This window comes from Nanorana parkeri, unplaced genomic scaffold, assembly GCF_000935625.1.
Source record: "Nanorana parkeri isolate BGI_ZX_2015 unplaced genomic scaffold, ASM93562v1 scaffold957, whole genome shotgun sequence".
Taxonomy (NCBI): Eukaryota; Metazoa; Chordata; class Amphibia; order Anura; family Dicroglossidae; genus Nanorana; species Nanorana parkeri.
In genome coordinates, this window is record NW_017307225.1 from 193,618 (window position 1) to 210,078 (window position 16,461).

General features: G+C 41.5%; 1 protein-coding gene across 1 annotated transcript in view; it reads left to right on the top strand.

Annotated features, from left to right (window-relative positions):
* The first annotated feature begins 1,763 nt into the window (after positions 1 to 1,763).
* TRPM6 (transient receptor potential cation channel subfamily M member 6) overlaps positions 1,764 to 16,461 on the top strand; it is a 148,253-nt gene continuing 133,555 nt past the window's right edge. Inside the window, exon 1 of the mRNA XM_018566528.1 lies at positions 1,764 to 1,956. Within this exon, the coding sequence (XP_018422030.1) occupies positions 1,948 to 1,956 (9 nt within the window). The 5' untranslated portion in view covers positions 1,764 to 1,947. The remainder of the gene's footprint in view (positions 1,957 to 16,461) is intronic.

Genomic DNA, 16,461 nt, shown 5'->3' on the forward strand with positions numbered 1-16,461 from the left:
TCCCAAGACCTCCTGCTCCCTATCTCCCTTGTCAACTCCTCCCATGTTCGCCTCCAGGACTTTTCTAGGGTCTCTGCTATCCTTTGGAACTCCCTACTCCAATCTGTCCATCCATCTCCTACTCTGACTGCCTACTCTACCTGAAGCCTATTTCACCTCAACCTAACCACTGAACTATCACTTTCTCTAACAATTAATCCCCACTGAGCTACCACCTCTTATATGACTTGCCCCTCCCTTTTAGATTGTAAGCTCTCACGGGCAGGGCCCTCCTTACCAGTGGCGTCACGAGGGGGGTGCGGCCCGCCCCGGGTGACACCATTGGAGGGGTGGCATCAAAATGACTGGCAGTCATTTTGATGTCACCCCCCTCTGAAAAGTCGGGCGCTCGGTCATGGACCGAACGCCCGACAGTATCAGGAGAGAGAGGAGGGGACCCCGCGGCATACCTTATCCCACCGTGTGACTGTCACCTCCTCTCTCTGCCGGCGTCCATCACCAAGATGGCCGCCGGCAGGTATCAAAAGATCGCTGCGCGTGCGCTACATACGCACATCATTTTAAAGTTGAATCCACTGTAGTTCAATGTAGTGCTGTTTGACTCTTAAAAACGGGAACCTATTGGAACCACGGAAACCATTGGAACCATTAAAACATTTACCACCTGTTTGTAAAAGCTTAATGTAGCTGTTGTTATGGCTCTAGCTTTTTACTTGCATATACACAGTCGAAAATTGTCTGTAAGTATTACATGGGTCCAACACTTGTCATCTATACGGCATACATATTCTAAGATTTGAAATCTGGAAAAAAAAACATTCCATACATACAATACCAGTCCCCCCGAGGTTGGCATTGCCCTAACAAAAGGAATCACAATGACCTGGCTGGATTTTAAGATAGGGAAAAAAATAACTACTAGGCTGGTGCAAAGCAATACTAGACTTTCACACATTTCAAGTGCCTAAAGGAGTTATGATACACCTTGAGATAGAGGGTTTATGTTCATGGTAAGAGCAGCTAAGATGACCATGTGAACTAGGCATTGCATTCAATTCAAATAACTTCAAAGTTACAATTGTTAAAATACGCTTCAGCCCTGTGTTGACTCCTGACTCCTTACCCTTGATCTGCAATTTAATAAAATTTGTTAAAAAATCCAGCAGGATTATCTTTCTTATTTCATTTCCCTTGCTGATCTGCTATACACATGCATAGACATAATATATGGCTGGGCTAGCTATGGCCATAATAAAGTGTGGTTTCTACAATCACTTATATGCTTGAGGCCCTTATCATACCAATTAAATAAAGCTTATAAGAGGTTTTTTTGGTTGACTTTGGGTAGGGTTAGAACCAACTGTGGTCCCAGTGGAACAATTTCCAATTTCCCCTTGTATAATGTCCTGGTAACAACAGGAAGACAAACATCCCAAATGCTGATGAAGTCAGCAATAAGAATTTGACAGAGGTTCTAACCTATCCCTAGTCTCTAAATTAATTTTTTTAGCCAGAGCTGGGCCCTTATCAAATGCTGGAAATAATCACTGATTTTCATGGAAGTTGTCATTTAATATGTAATTTAACATGTGACCTTTACACAGTATGCCTTATAGGGAAAAACAATATTACTTAAAGCTTTAAAGTGACCAGCATCTCCTTTGTTAATGATTTTCTACCTTGAGGAATGAGCGAAGCTAAACTAAATCACACGTTTACAAGTGTCTCTCAGCAAGGTGACACCACTTAAGCTGCTGGCCACCTACAAAATTTGTTTTATTCAAGGTTTTCCAGACTGGATTGTGAATTTGTGACATCAAAGTTAATGACGTTCTGTCCTCTGGCTTTTAAACTGGAATTTAGCAGAAAAGTAACATTATTTTACTCAGCTTTGCCTGAGGAGCTTATATTCGATGGCTGGGTGCTACACGTTTACTGCATACCAGGATGAGACAGGTATGTTATGCATACACCATGTGTACTTTCTGATATATTTTATCTGTGCTATGCTTCTTTATCACTCATGGATTGGGTTTTTTTTTTACAAGTTTTGTTTCTTTTTTTATGACTGTCTAATTCTTTTTTTATGACATAACTAATAATATTAATATGTTGTATTTTATGATTTAATAGAGCTTTTGTTTTGGATATATTTTATGTCATACCTTCTGTTTTGTTGTATGGTATCACTTGAATATATATATCTATAGATATATAGATAGATATATATATATATATCTATCTATATATCTATAGATATATAGATATATAAATATTATTGCACAGCATTTGACTAGTGCACTATCTTTTACCAGTAGAAACACCAGCACCTGCAATTGTCCCCCATCTGTTTAATTGTAGGACATACTTCTGAACCTACCACAAGCCATTTGGAAAGATAAGAGTCTCAGGGACAGGGTTGTAACATACAAATCAACAGGACACCAACATAAACATAAAACTTCTGATTTTTGTCACTTATGATTGCCCAATGCTACCCATAAAACGAGCAAATAATCAAATATGTCACAGTATGAAATAAAAAAAAAAGTAATAAACAATATTTGTGTTTCAACTGCCATTGTAAGTAGTAAAAAAAAAAGTAAAAAAAAAAATATATTTTATAAGCATATTGAAATCCTGGACATTTTCTACTACGCTGGAAATATAGTCAACCTGCTGGACACTTTTAATTCCCATTCCGGTATTCATGTTTTGCACTTGGCTGTGTCAATAGTGGATCCCTATAGTTGTCAATTCTCTCAAATTCTTGATGGCCCTGGATACAACCCTGGGAAAATGCCCCCTTGGTTCTAGCACTGCTTGCTCTACTTTACAACTTCCCTCCACATACAATGGAGCACAAAAGAGAATTGTTAAACAGATAAGCCACAAAACCATATACTAAGGCTTTAAAAGTGCTTAGGCAGTTGGTATATATTAAAACAACGTATGTTTTATTTTATCCAGTTAAAATCATTAAATACAACTATATACATCACAAAGCAAAACAATAGAATTACAGTGCATCTTCATATTAACAAACGTTTTAGACAAACTATTAGCAGTTATTGCCGATACATAAGGCTTACTGTGCAGCCTTTACGCCTTTACATAGTTCCGTATCCATATCAACAAGATACAACACCAATGCAATTAACAACAATAATGGTTTATATTGAAGTCTCAACGCGTTTAACCCCACAAGGGCTTTTTCAGGAGGAAGACACTTGATTTGGCAAAGATGAGACCTGAGGCAGTTGTATTTCTGCACACAGTGGTGTCAGTCTAACACTGTGAATATGGTTATAGGAGGGGAAAACACAGTGCTGCTGCTCATTTTATATCAAGAGAACAGACTGGGGTGGGTCTTTGACCAAGCTGTACTGCTTAACTGCACTGGAGGTCAGAAATTTGGCAAAGCTGTCTGACATTGGTGAATGGTTCACAAAACTGGCTGAACAAATATAAAATCTCTTGGCAGGTAAAACAGGTCACAAATAAGTATTTCAACTTTGTATTTAGCTGTTGGCCTGGAGTTCAGCTTTAATGTTAATCACATAACTAGTACCCTAGCTACATTGCTACTGTTAGGTTAGACTGGTGTTACTTAATGACTAAATGGCTCAGATTTATATGGCAGTGTGCAAACTGTACATCACACATGTCACATGTTTATGGGACACATAGACAAAAAAAAGAAGAGAAGTGTTTAACCTGTAAGTAATAAACGGCTAACCTTTGTGCTACTGTCAGCAGTTGTTTCACTGAATGTCACTATTCCGCACATATGCATTAAGATGGCATTACTGTACACACAGCGAAACAGCCAACTTAGCCTTGTCAGCCATCCTTGTACAGTTTTTGTGGGGCTTGCTTTAGGCCTCAGTCACACCAGGCACAGTGTGCTCCAGCCCGATTCTGGCCAGAACGCACTTTATCGCATTGCGGCCGGCTCAGTATGTTGTGGGGCAGGAGGGGGCGTGACGTTCCATTGAACTGAATGGCACCGTAGCCACGCCCTCTGGCCGCAATGCGATTGGCCGCACGGGAACTCAAGGCACATTATGCCTCCAGTCCAGGTCTGAACAAAATGCTGCAACCACTTTGGATTGCAGTTGCCATGGTGCTGCACATGTGATCAGCTATGACACCAGCAATGTGTGGGCTTAAATGTTCAGTTGGGAGCTGAAATAAGTACACTGGCATCCATTACAGTGGGCATGCCTTGAAAGTAACTGTTTTGGGAGATTAAAATGTGTACCCATGAGGCTTCTTAAAGGTGACCTTTCAAAAGGGTTGTTGTCCTAGTAGAGTGGTACACAAAAATGCGGCAGACCTGATAGCTAAAAAAGTAATGTCCTTTGTCCAGGCGCCAGGCCATATCCAAGGATGTCTGGGAATGTCCCTAAACTATCTCATAGCGACAGGAACCTGCCCCTAATGCTAGGCCTATCTTAACCTTACCAATGGGTACCTGTCCCTCTCTGAAACTTTCCAACTTTGTGGGCACTCAGAAGTGATGCAGCATGGGCTATATGAAACCCGCTGTGTCAAAGATGGTTGCCCAAATATCGAGAGAACTAGAATCCAGGACAAAGATTCTATGTCAGGCTTCCCTAGCACCAGTAGTAAGCATCCACGGTCATCAGTGGTGACATATTGTTGCTTTACTCTCTTGACCTGTCAATCCTGTAACAAGTACAGGTGAGGCACTGGATTCATATATTCAGAAGATCCGTCGGAACATGATAAAACACAATGGCTGTGGTGAGGCTGTTCTCAACAAAAATGGGATGTCCCACTTGCACGGGAATACAGGATTGAAGATATGCACATATATACAGTCAAATGAGAGTACTAAACAAGACAAAATAAGAGTCCAAAAATGTTTAATAAAGAAACAGGTTCATGAACAACAGCAAAGAACAGCCAATGCATATCACTGTTATTAAACCCTACACAGCAATTAATTAACCCCTGGTGATTTGTGCAAGTTTTTGAGTCTATAATACTACCCATCATGTTTAAACCCTGAAGGGGGATGCTTAAAAACCCCAAAACGCATTGGCTGTGCTTTGCTATCGTTTATGAACCCAATCCATTATTAAATGTTTTTGGACTCTCATACTGTCTTGTTTGGTGTTCTCATTGGACTTTAAATGTGCATTGACCTGTTAATCTAACAGACTGGCATCATCAACACCTGCCTACATACTACAAATCTGCAGGTCATATTGGGATTAGGTCATTGAAATATTCATAGAAAATACCCTCCTGACTTTTGTGACTTTTTTGTTAACCTTATAGTACGCCATAGAAGAATTTGAATCATGGCCAACAAACTGGCAAACACAGTAACCCTGTGCAATGAATGCATGTTTTATGTGACACCAGCTGTTGTTACCAGAATGATGACATCAAGTCCTCCTCTTTTTCAAATGTTGGAAGGTTTATTCTCATATTTGTATTCAAACACAAACATTTGTACAGTTTTTATCTTTCCAATAAGATGAAGTCAGACATTATTTTATGTATTTCGGCTCTTAAAATTTATAACAGGATATTAATGTACATGCAGCTGGCAGGTTTTTTCTAGTTGAACTGGTTCAGAAAATTAAAAAAGAATAAGTCATGAAGTAAAGCAAGCATATTAACCTCGTATGTACATTTATACTTCTGCTAACAACTGGTTGTTATAGTATATCTTCTTTCAGTGTAGACACATTGCATCCGAATACAGCTAGTTATTTTTATTGTATCATTACTACTTCTGAAGTTTCCTTATGAAGATGCTTATATTACCTGGCTGTCATGCTTACCCTTTTGCTTGTCTCAGCTCAGTGACTCAGTATGTACAGAAGGTAGCATGTCAGCATATTTGTTAGCCAACTAGCATTTTTAGAAGGTGGTCAGCAATGGCAGCCCCCAAATCACTATCATCATGAGTTAACTTTAATTTTTTGTAAAGAATAACAATCTCAGTTGTCCCTCCAGCTCTCATTGTTAGAGACTGGCACAACTGTATTGCCTTGGTATATAGCTTTTCTACCTTGGTATAAAGAGTGGTGGCAGTAGAGTATTGCTTCCTGAAAGTGAATTCTTAAATACTAAAGGGAGATGTAGTACACCAACTGTGGCTTTGGTGTACCAGCAGGGGGTGGGGAGGAACAATAGAGCCCATCCGGGGAGAGGGGGGAGGGGCAGTGCTCTGTGGAGGGGGGAGGAAACAATAGTGCCCAGTGGATGCGTAGGGGAAAAATAGTGTCCAGTGAAGGGGTTGGAAGGAACAATAGTACCCATTGGAGGGGTGGGGGAACAATAGTGCCCAGTAAAGGAGTGGGGGAACAATAGTGCCCAGTAAAGGAGTGGGGGAACAATAGTGTCCAGTAAAGGGGTTAGAAGTAACAATAGTGCCCAGCAGGGGAAGGGGGTAAGGAGGGAATAGTACCCATTGGAGGGGTGGGGGAACAACAGTGCCCAGTGAAGGGATGGAGAGGAACTATAGTGACCAATCAGACACCTTGTGTAGTGTCTATGTCTTACGTCGCCGCTCCCCTCCTCCTGCCGGCATTATACTGCTCCCTACACCAAACCGAATCTACAGAGAGCTGCAGCACATCCCAGGATGGCTAGGCCCACTGAATCTGGGACCGTTGGCAATATGATGCACCGAAAAGACCGGTGTGAATCCAGCCTAACAATTGGTGCTAGCAGGGTGTCTTGCTAACTAATGTCTGTATGTTTTTATAGCATAGTAACTTTAATTTTTTTTTTATTATTGAAATCACATATAACCCATCACTGAATGGCATTTGATATTTCAAGCACAGTGTATAATAAACAATTGCCATTTAAAAAAAAAAATGTAATACTTGTTTTTACCGTTTTTCATTCTTTGTTGCACCTTAGTGATACAAATCTCCTGCAGCCTCTTTGCATCTACTTCCCATCTACATGCACTCCAGCAATGGCTACATGTCATTTCTCAGGGCTGGTTTCTGGATGGTGACAACAGCAGTTCACGTCTGAGTTTTAGGCTTTGGGGTCATCATCATGGAAGTTTATGGAAACTATGGCTTCTATGGAGAGGAGCCTGGGACTCAATGAGACAGTATAACAATACAAGTTATGTGAGAAGGGACTAAAGGAATCAAGTGATGGAATGAGACATGTGAATATCCTTTAAAAAAAAATAATAATCCTAACCCTTGCAGTTGGCCTACCCCCACACTGCAAGTTGGCCTACCCCCACACAGCAAGTTGGCCTACCCCCATACTGCAAGTTGGCCTACCCCCATACTGCAAGTTGGCCTACCCCCACACTGCAAGGGTTAAGTGCTCGTTTTTGCCTAGGGTGTAAAATAACGCGTTATATTCACCCAAACCTCTTAGCCGGCTGGCAGTTAGGCAGCTCCCTCCAGCCTGTCTCCTCAACTGCAGTAATGGAATGGCCCTATACACAATGTATTGAACGTGATAAATCACAGGAGCTTAGACAGCTGCAGTAGACGGAGAGCGAGGCGAAAGGGACCGGTCTAAGAGCAAGCGCGCTCAGGGCATCAGGTGAGCATAACATTTTTATTTTTCTCCCTAGACCAAAACAAACACTTAACCCTTGCAGTGCGAGGGGAGCCCCACTGCAAGGGTTAAAAATAATTTTTTTCACCGAAATTCCTATTTCTTATAGGAAGGATTTACTGTGCTACGCGCTAAAAACGGCTTATGAAATTACTGTAAAATAGTACTAGACAGTTTTTTACAACTCCTGGTTAATAATTTTCTAATTCTAGTAATGTAAACAATTACTGTGGTGCCGCACTGCCACGCCCCCTCCCGTCCCAGAGGGGGAACGTTAGTGAGCAATTGCTGTGCGTTCCAGCAGCTGCTGATTTGGTGTGAATAAGCCCTTAGAGGGTATATATAATTATTTTTAACAACTTCTTTAATAAACAAAACATTAATACAATTCATTTATCTTAGCCTGGAACATGTGTAGCATGATTTCTACAGCTCAAGTATTTGTTATTTATTACAATAAATGGGCATGTAGACTGCCCTGTCTTACATCTCTACAGCGGCGTGCAGCTTTGGGAGAGGCAGGGAGATGACATCACTTCATATCCCAGTTCTCTTCTTATTGGCGGCCCTACAAGAGCCTGTGCTGGCGTGCACCCAAAGATGGAGGGGCGCAGCCAGTGCTGCTAAAGGAACCAAGGCATTTGGTTTGCCTTGGCATGCGTCCTGATATGAAACGGCGCAGCCACGCAGGCCGAACACAGAAGCTGCCAAGCTTCCGAAACAGCCTGCGTGTCTTCCCGGCGGAATGACGATCTCCCCCTGGACCCCCGCGGCCGGCCGGCCGATTGACTGCTATATGTTGTTTAGGGCGGCTGGGCCTATTTTAACTGCTTGAAGACCAGATGTTTAGACCCCCTTCCCATCCAGGCCATTTTTCAGTATTCAGTGCTGCGGTACTTTGATTGACATTTTATCCGTGCTGCAACACTGTACTGAAATGAATTTTATACAATTTTTTGGGGACAGATAGAGCTTTATTTTGGTGGTGTTTAATCACCACTGCGGTTTTTATTTTTTTACTATATTTCGGGAAAATTACAGAAATTTTTTTTTTTACATTGTGTTAGGAAACATTTATTATCACCCAATTTTTTGGTAAAACATAAAAGACAAGGTCACGTCGGGTAAATAGACACCAAACATGTCAAGCTTAAAAATTGTGCGCACTCGCAAAATGGCAAAAAAAAACCATACCCAAAATTGACCATAGGCGACGCTTTAAAAACGTTTACAGCTCATCAGTTTAGTGTTATCAGTGATTGATGGCCCTAGAATTATTGCTCACACTGCGATGTTTGCGGCGATATGTAACATGTGCGGCGTAATGGGCGCAATCGTCGTTTTCGCAGGTATGCGCAAGAGACGCATGTTTGCATGAGATCAGCGGAGAGGGAACCGGAGGGAGGTCTTGTACCGACCTCCGTCTGATCCCCTGTGACAGAGGCACTATGCTGGTCCCGGGCTCAGCGTGACAACAGGAGGGGGGGCACAGGCCGACCGCCCATGCAAGCTATCCGCCGGCTCTATCGCCGGCGGATCGCTTGTACGTTAACCGGCATCGCTGCCTGTTTTTAAATTGACTGGATTTCCTGCTCGCGCGCCACGCGCAAGTGGGCGTGGCTTATCTAGAACGCTTCCGGCCGGCCGTTTTCTTTACAACGGCCGGCCGGGAGGTAGTAAAGGTAGGGGCCTGCAGCTCCCCGGCCTTAACACCCGAACGGGCCGGGCCAAGGACCCTGGCGGGTCCGGATGTGGCCCGCGGGCCGTAGTTTGAGGACCCCTGCATTAGATAGACAACAGGTAGCCCCACTGCAAGGGACAAAAGGTTTTTAAGTGATTTTAGATGCTAAATAAATCATGGATTCTGCTTCTTGATGTTTAAAAGTTTCAGTTTCCTGCAGAATCAGCTGGCCAAGCTGAGATAATCGGAGCTGTTCTGAAACATGATGACTGTAAGTGTTTTGGCAAAAATGTTAAGAAATACTTTGCTGGGCAATGTATATTTGTTTGATCTGGATTCATTATTGAATGAATTAGTACCACTTTAATAACTACCTCCAGCTCCAAAACTGTAATGGAGCTGGAGGAATAGTCTGCAGAAGCCTGTTCATTAAACCAGCCGGTCACTGATCACGGTTGCAATGCTTTGCAGGCTCCAATAAAAAAAAATCAATAAATGCATTTTTTTTCATTTTGCTATATGGGTGCATTTATTCATTGTTTGCAAAAAGCGGACTATCCCTATAAAGCATATATGAGATTTTAGTGACTGGGTTTAGATCTGCTTTAACTGAAACTCAGCAATCCTTTTTTATCTGTATGAATCACTGACTTTTCTTCAAATTCCCCTTAAAAATCCCACTCCAAGGGCTTGCTGAGTGTTATTTACATAGGGACTTTGGAGTAGCTATGTTGTGTGAAGGGGAGCCATAAAGTAGGCTGAGATTGCTACATGCTGCTCTGTCCTAGGAGATAGGTGCACATGGGAAGGATACTCCTCCTTTATTCCTCCTATCTCCGCCTGCTGCAAGTGTTTCCCTGGAGGGATAACAAGCTTCTTCATTATCCCATGGCAGAATGACGTTCCTGCGGGAGTCCATTAGGGGAATCCTTTAGATTCCAACAGCCTTCTGCATTCCACCGCTTGGAGAGAAGAGATCAACATGAAAGTGCAGCTGAAGGTACAGTATAGTGGAACTTGTCATTTGTCATGCTCACACACTCCTAACATGTTCCTATATTTCACAGACTATGTTTATAAATAGCAGAAACCAAGCTTGGGCAAACTATCCACCTGCTGTGGAACTACAAGACCCAGCATGTCCTGCAGATGACTTTTGTTATCCTGAGCCTTGCAGTTCCATATCCGCTTCAAATCAACAAGTGTATTGCCTTTTAGAAGCAATCTGACAATAATACAAAGTTTACAAACTTAATTATTAAACAAGCAACTGTAAGATCTTTGCTTGGAAGAAGCATGTAGCTGCATTGAATATGGGTCAATGCACCCGATTTGATTTTACAGAAAAAAAAGAATTGATCAGGTAAGTATGTATTGTACTGATTCACAGCAGTGGGAAGAACAATTCTAAAGCAATGCTGATATGCAATCCGTTTTGCATTATGACACAGTTAGCATGTTAGTATTATTTTGCACTGTCTTTAGCTGTACGTTAGCAGCGTGTAATGTTATTCTTGCTTTACATCGATCTGTTATAATACAGTGTTACATAGCTAAATGTCCATCAAATACAGTCATATTCATACTATACGTCATGCTTTATTTGTAACACTATATGGATAGTCTCATGTGCATGACTTTGAAATGGCTATGCCAGTAAATATAATCGTGTAAAAAAAGTAATATGTTGACGACTGCAATCATGGCCTTCTAAGGTCAAATACTGAAAGGATGTGGGTTGATCGTGCATAGCAAAGCATGTATACAAGCCCATTTTGTGCTCGGAGAGATAGAACTTCATCCTTCAGCTTAGTGCAGCTTGCTGGGTTTCCATGGTAACCATAGTGCTATGATAAATGATTAAGACTCTAGTAGATTTCAAATGTTAGTTATTAAAGCAGAACGGGAGTAACTCATATACCTGATGATTGCTGCTGTAACAGCCATCTTCCTATTAAATTGGCTGTAGACACATTTTTTGGGGCCAGCATGATGTTACAGTTTTCCTGCAACAGTTTAAGGTAGATTCTGCTGTTAGATCATTGTTTGGGATTGAACAAATTTCAGGAGCCAGGTAGCTGATGCTCAAAATTTAGAGTCGCTGTCAATGGTGGCCCCTGAATTACATAAACTGGCTCCTGAATTCCAAATTGAAGTGGATCTTTACCCCCTTTGCCCTCATTCACACTATAATCGGCCCGCACATACAGCTCTGTGCTGCGTGCAGGGCCGTACCAAGCAGCTCCCGGGAAGGACAGGTGCTGCGTGTGATTAGTACGCAGCCCCGTCCTTCTCTATGGGACTACGTGGCAAGGCGTGCAGGGCGGGTGAGCGTAGGGGGGTATGGCCACATATTCCCATAGAGAAGGACGGGGGCTGCGTACTAATAACACGCAGCACCTGTCCTTCCAGGGAGCTGCTTGGTACGGCCCTGCACTCAGCGCGGAGCTGTACGTGCGGGTCGATTACAGTTTGAATGAGGGCTTTGACTAAAAATCATATCAGCGTGCAGCTCTGCATGTTGATATGAAATCATCTTTTAATACCTAGCCAAACTTATTTTTCTTTTACTTACAATTTATTTTTTTCCATTTCCTGGTCCACTTGGGCACAAATGATGTAATCGTGCCCAAGCATTGCATCCTGGGAAGTTTACATCAGCAGAGCATTGCTGGGAAATCTCATCTGTAATCTCATGAGATTTTAGGGAAAAGGTATTTTCCTCCCCTGAGACGATGTGCATGGTCACATGTCCTTGTCACATGTCACAGTAAAAGTAAAGGGAGATATATTAATCTGCCTTTATTACAAAATGGCCACTGTGAGAAGATTGGGGAGGAAAAGAAAAGTAAGGTATGCAAAGAATAAAAATCTGGCAATTATCTAGAAGTATGTGTTTGTAGATTGTCATTACTAAACATTTCCAAAGGTGCCTCTGTTGTTATTTTGAAGATATGGATAAAGTTCCTCTTTAATATGTCCACCCCTGCGCTAGAGGCAAATCGTCAACTGCAGGCTTGATAAAAATGCTGCCTATGGAATGGCTCTCCCTGTAGCCAAATGCAGTCAGATGCTGCTCAGTCACAGGCCTAAATGTTGATGAATAGCTATGGCTAGCAATGAGAGTGACATCTTACTGCCTCATCTAGAGAGAGAGAGCGGCTTCCATAGGGACTGTCAAGCAGCCTCTTAGTTTCCATTCACACCTAGGCATTTTGTCGCTCAAAGCTAAGCGCGACAAAATGCTGAAGACAAGGAATCCCATTTTCTTGTCTTGAGCATGTCAAATTGCTGAAGACAAGGAATCCCTTTTATATCTATAGCCCCTGTTCACACCTGAGTGTTTTGTTGCAAGCAGAAAAACGCTTGTCAGTGGAAAAAGTACATGAGTTACTTTTTGGCAGATTACAGACATTGTTCCCATAGACTTCAATGAGAAACATGCGTTTCAGGCTCTTTGCGAGTTTTGTCATGCATTTTTGTTGCACTCCTGCCCAATATAAACCCGTGATCCTCGGGTGGGTGTTGCGGTGACTGCGTATAGCGCCGCACATAATCAGAAATGGAGGAAGAAGTTTCCCTACCATTCTGTCTTTATGGTAGTCATAGCATTGCATTGAAAGGTAATGTTTTGGAACCAAATTTGTTCCTTCATCAGGCAAATAAATTGAGACCTGATGAAGGAACCTATTCGGTTCCAAAACATTGCCTTTAAATGCAATATTATGACTATCCAATGTCAATAAAGAAGGAATGGTAAAGTGGAGATTGGTGTGCCGGTGACTTCTTCAATTTCCTTATCACACAAAGTTTCCCATTGATAAAAATGGGACCAAAAAGCACTGTAATCTGCCAAAAAGTAGCTTTTAGTACTTTTTACAGTGAAAGGCATTTTTCTGCTTGCAGCAAAATACTCATAGGCCATAGAAATTAATGGGATTCCTTGTCTTGAGTGTTTTGTTGTGCTCGGCTTTGAGCAACAAAATGCCTAGATGTGAACGGGGACTTAGGGATCCTGTCACTGGTGATTTTGACAAATCACCAGTGGCAGGATCGCTAGTGACAGATTCACCCATCTGACATCAGGCTTAGGGTTTGTTCACACCAGTATTGCACACTACTATGCAGCCACTAATGTGCACTGCTAGGGACGCACTGTGCAATGCGTTACTCTTGGTGCAAAAAATTGAAATTGCCAATATTTTATTCTACTGGACCTCTTCTTTCTGAAAATATATAATTGTTTGGGGGGGTTTAAGAATGTTTTAAATAAAAAAATGCAGATTATATCAAGTGTGTGAAAAATGTACAAGTTGCTCCAGATGCAAAGTGGTTGAAGAAATATGGGGAAATATGCATGTACTGAAAAAAATGTACTGCATATGTTTTTTATGTTTTTTATTTTACCTAGACATATTCTTTAATCCCAAGTAATTTAGTTATGCATGTAGGACTAGCAGTTTTCTCCTAAGCCTGGAAATATTACTGACCTGAAGGTAATGATATTGCATGGAGTTTGTGGCTATCCTCTGACTTTCTATTATTGACTCCTCTTGAAGATTCAAGACATCATGGAGGGAGACAAGTGTGTGAATGATCAAATCTTCTCTGTCAGTTTGCATGATATAATGTTGAGTAGATCTTTAAAATTCACTCTACTTCATACTAGAAAATTTTGGACCCAAAGCTCGCACCTTTTGTGAGTCCAACTTAAAACTGGTAAAACATAAAAATTACGGACCTTGGTATTTTAAAACAACTCTGTTACTGAAACTTGTATACCCAATCACTAAAATCTCATATAAACCTTAACCTATTAATGTAATCCAAAACTCATTTTCAGTCTGCAGCTTTCAATAAAATATAACCTGACGATTCTGCCATGAAGGTCCTTGTTTAGACACATCCTGGTATTGGGTGACATTACTTTGTCCTTGTCTCTCAATTGTGCTCCGCATTCTCAAGCTGTGGGATTCTAATGCAGGCTATAGGTGCCCATTTCCACATATATTAGAGATGGTCCACTGTTGTTGGTATCCAAAGGAGAAGACCTGCAAAGAAAACTGTGAATATTCCCATCCCCTGCTCCCTGTGCTGCTAATTGCTTCTCTGATCAGAAGAAATGATCCAACAATCACCCACATATATTCTGAAACCGACACTTCTCGTAGTGTCAATTCCCTGCGTACCTGCAGCTCATAGTGGTTCTTCCTGCTAACACACAAGTGATTTGGGGGTCTGCAGGAGGAACCATTGAGTGCTCTCGGGGACACAGGAGATTAACACTCTCAAAAGTGTTAGTTTCTGAACAGACCTTGTTGGCTGATTGGTTCAGCAGTGCTAACAGAAGTAGAGGTAAGTGTTTACGGTGTTCTTTGCAGGTAACATTTCTGCTTGTGATTTGGATTTAAGCGCAAGAGTCAATTTAAGTTGTGTTTTGTGAAGAGATACAGGCTAAGGCTCCTGTTCAGTTTTCTCATATTCTGCACCCTTCCTGGAAATGTACCTAGGAATATTAGAAAATCAATATAATGCAAATGGACATAAGATATAGTAATGTTGGGGCACTATGGCAGTAAGACATGGTGGTGAACCAAGTGGTGCTGGTCCGGCTGATGGTAGTTTTGTCTGTGATCTCCCCCCAGCATTAAAGTTGTAAAATTATATCCAGCCAACCATTTTTAATAAAGTGGGGGAGGATTACCCTGTCATGGTTTTAGTACTATCTGGTGCTCTGTTAGAGAGATTTACCCTCACTTCCTGTCTGGCTGATAATGTTTGCCAGGCAAGAAGTGAGGGTAACACTTAAACATAAACACCAAGAACCAGGATAAGACAGCCAGAAGGAAAGGAATATGGTGATGTGGGACTCGGCATCATGGAGCAGGAGAGCACTGGATCACAGCGGGACAACACTGAATTCGCTGGGCATGGAAATATGTGGATAACCCAAGTTCAAACGGTAGGAAGGGTACTATTTGTAGAATTTCCCTCATAGTCTGTTTGATGACAGTGTTGTCCCCGGATAGCAGTACACTTCATAAGATTAGCAATGGCACCAAAACATATCGCACAGACTGACATCCATAAGTAACCCTTGTGAAGGGTGGGTGCATAGATTTACAGTAGAACTGTGTAAAATCCAATCATGAAGAGAAAACCAGTACACCAAGAAGTGGATTCTGAAGAAGGAATTACTATAGTCTCATATCAGCAAAAAGGTTTGTAGAATTCCCAACGTTTCAAGAGCACCCGTCACCTTGAAAAAGAGGGCCATCATGCTCTCGAAACCTTGGTGTAACTTTTTTTGCTGATGTTGGACTTCTGTAAATCCTACTTCAGAACCTACTTCTTGGTGTGCTGGAGGTCTCTTCCTTATTAGTAGTAAACCCCAGACAGGTATTCTAATCCTTTCCCACTATATCCAAAATGTGAGACATTACAAAGAATGAGGACGATTTCAGAAACTAAACTGAGCTTCTCAATGAAGATTATATAAATATAGGAGATGTACTGTAGCTTGAACTTTTTGTTGCTCATGAAGAATTGTTTTATTGACCGGTTTTAAATCAGGAACCCCTTTTGGTTTAAATGTGCAGTATACTGGTCATAGCAATACCCAAATGCAAATGCCATTCCTGCTCTTAAGAGATATAGAGCTGTCAATGAGATCAAGCATATGGAAGATCTTGGGGCTTCACTTGAAGGGACACATAAGTTTTGGCATACATGGTTCTACTGAAATGAGTTCATTTCTATTCCTGAATATAAAGCACCCCTGTGGAATTATATGCATGATGCCTCGGCCTGTGGAATGGGAGAGGGGCCTCTCCTTCACTTTCCCTAGGCCTCCCTTCTTTTCTGGGGTTTTACACATATGAAAATGTTTGCCAGACTTTGAAGGTTCCATATTTTACACTTAAATAGATTCAATCAATTTTATTAATAAAACATTGACACGTGCTTTAGAATGTATCATCAGATTTTGCTATAACCATGTCACCATACATATTGATACATACAGTTAATTTTGCACAAAATTACTAGTATGGGGACAACAATGCATTTCACAGAACCTCCTTTCAGCAGACCCTCAGAACATTTGTTTAAAACTTAATCTTAAAATCTGATTTCATTACAATCTGATTAGCAAAGACAAGAAAAAAGATAGCAGCATGGATCTTCACATTGGTGAATGT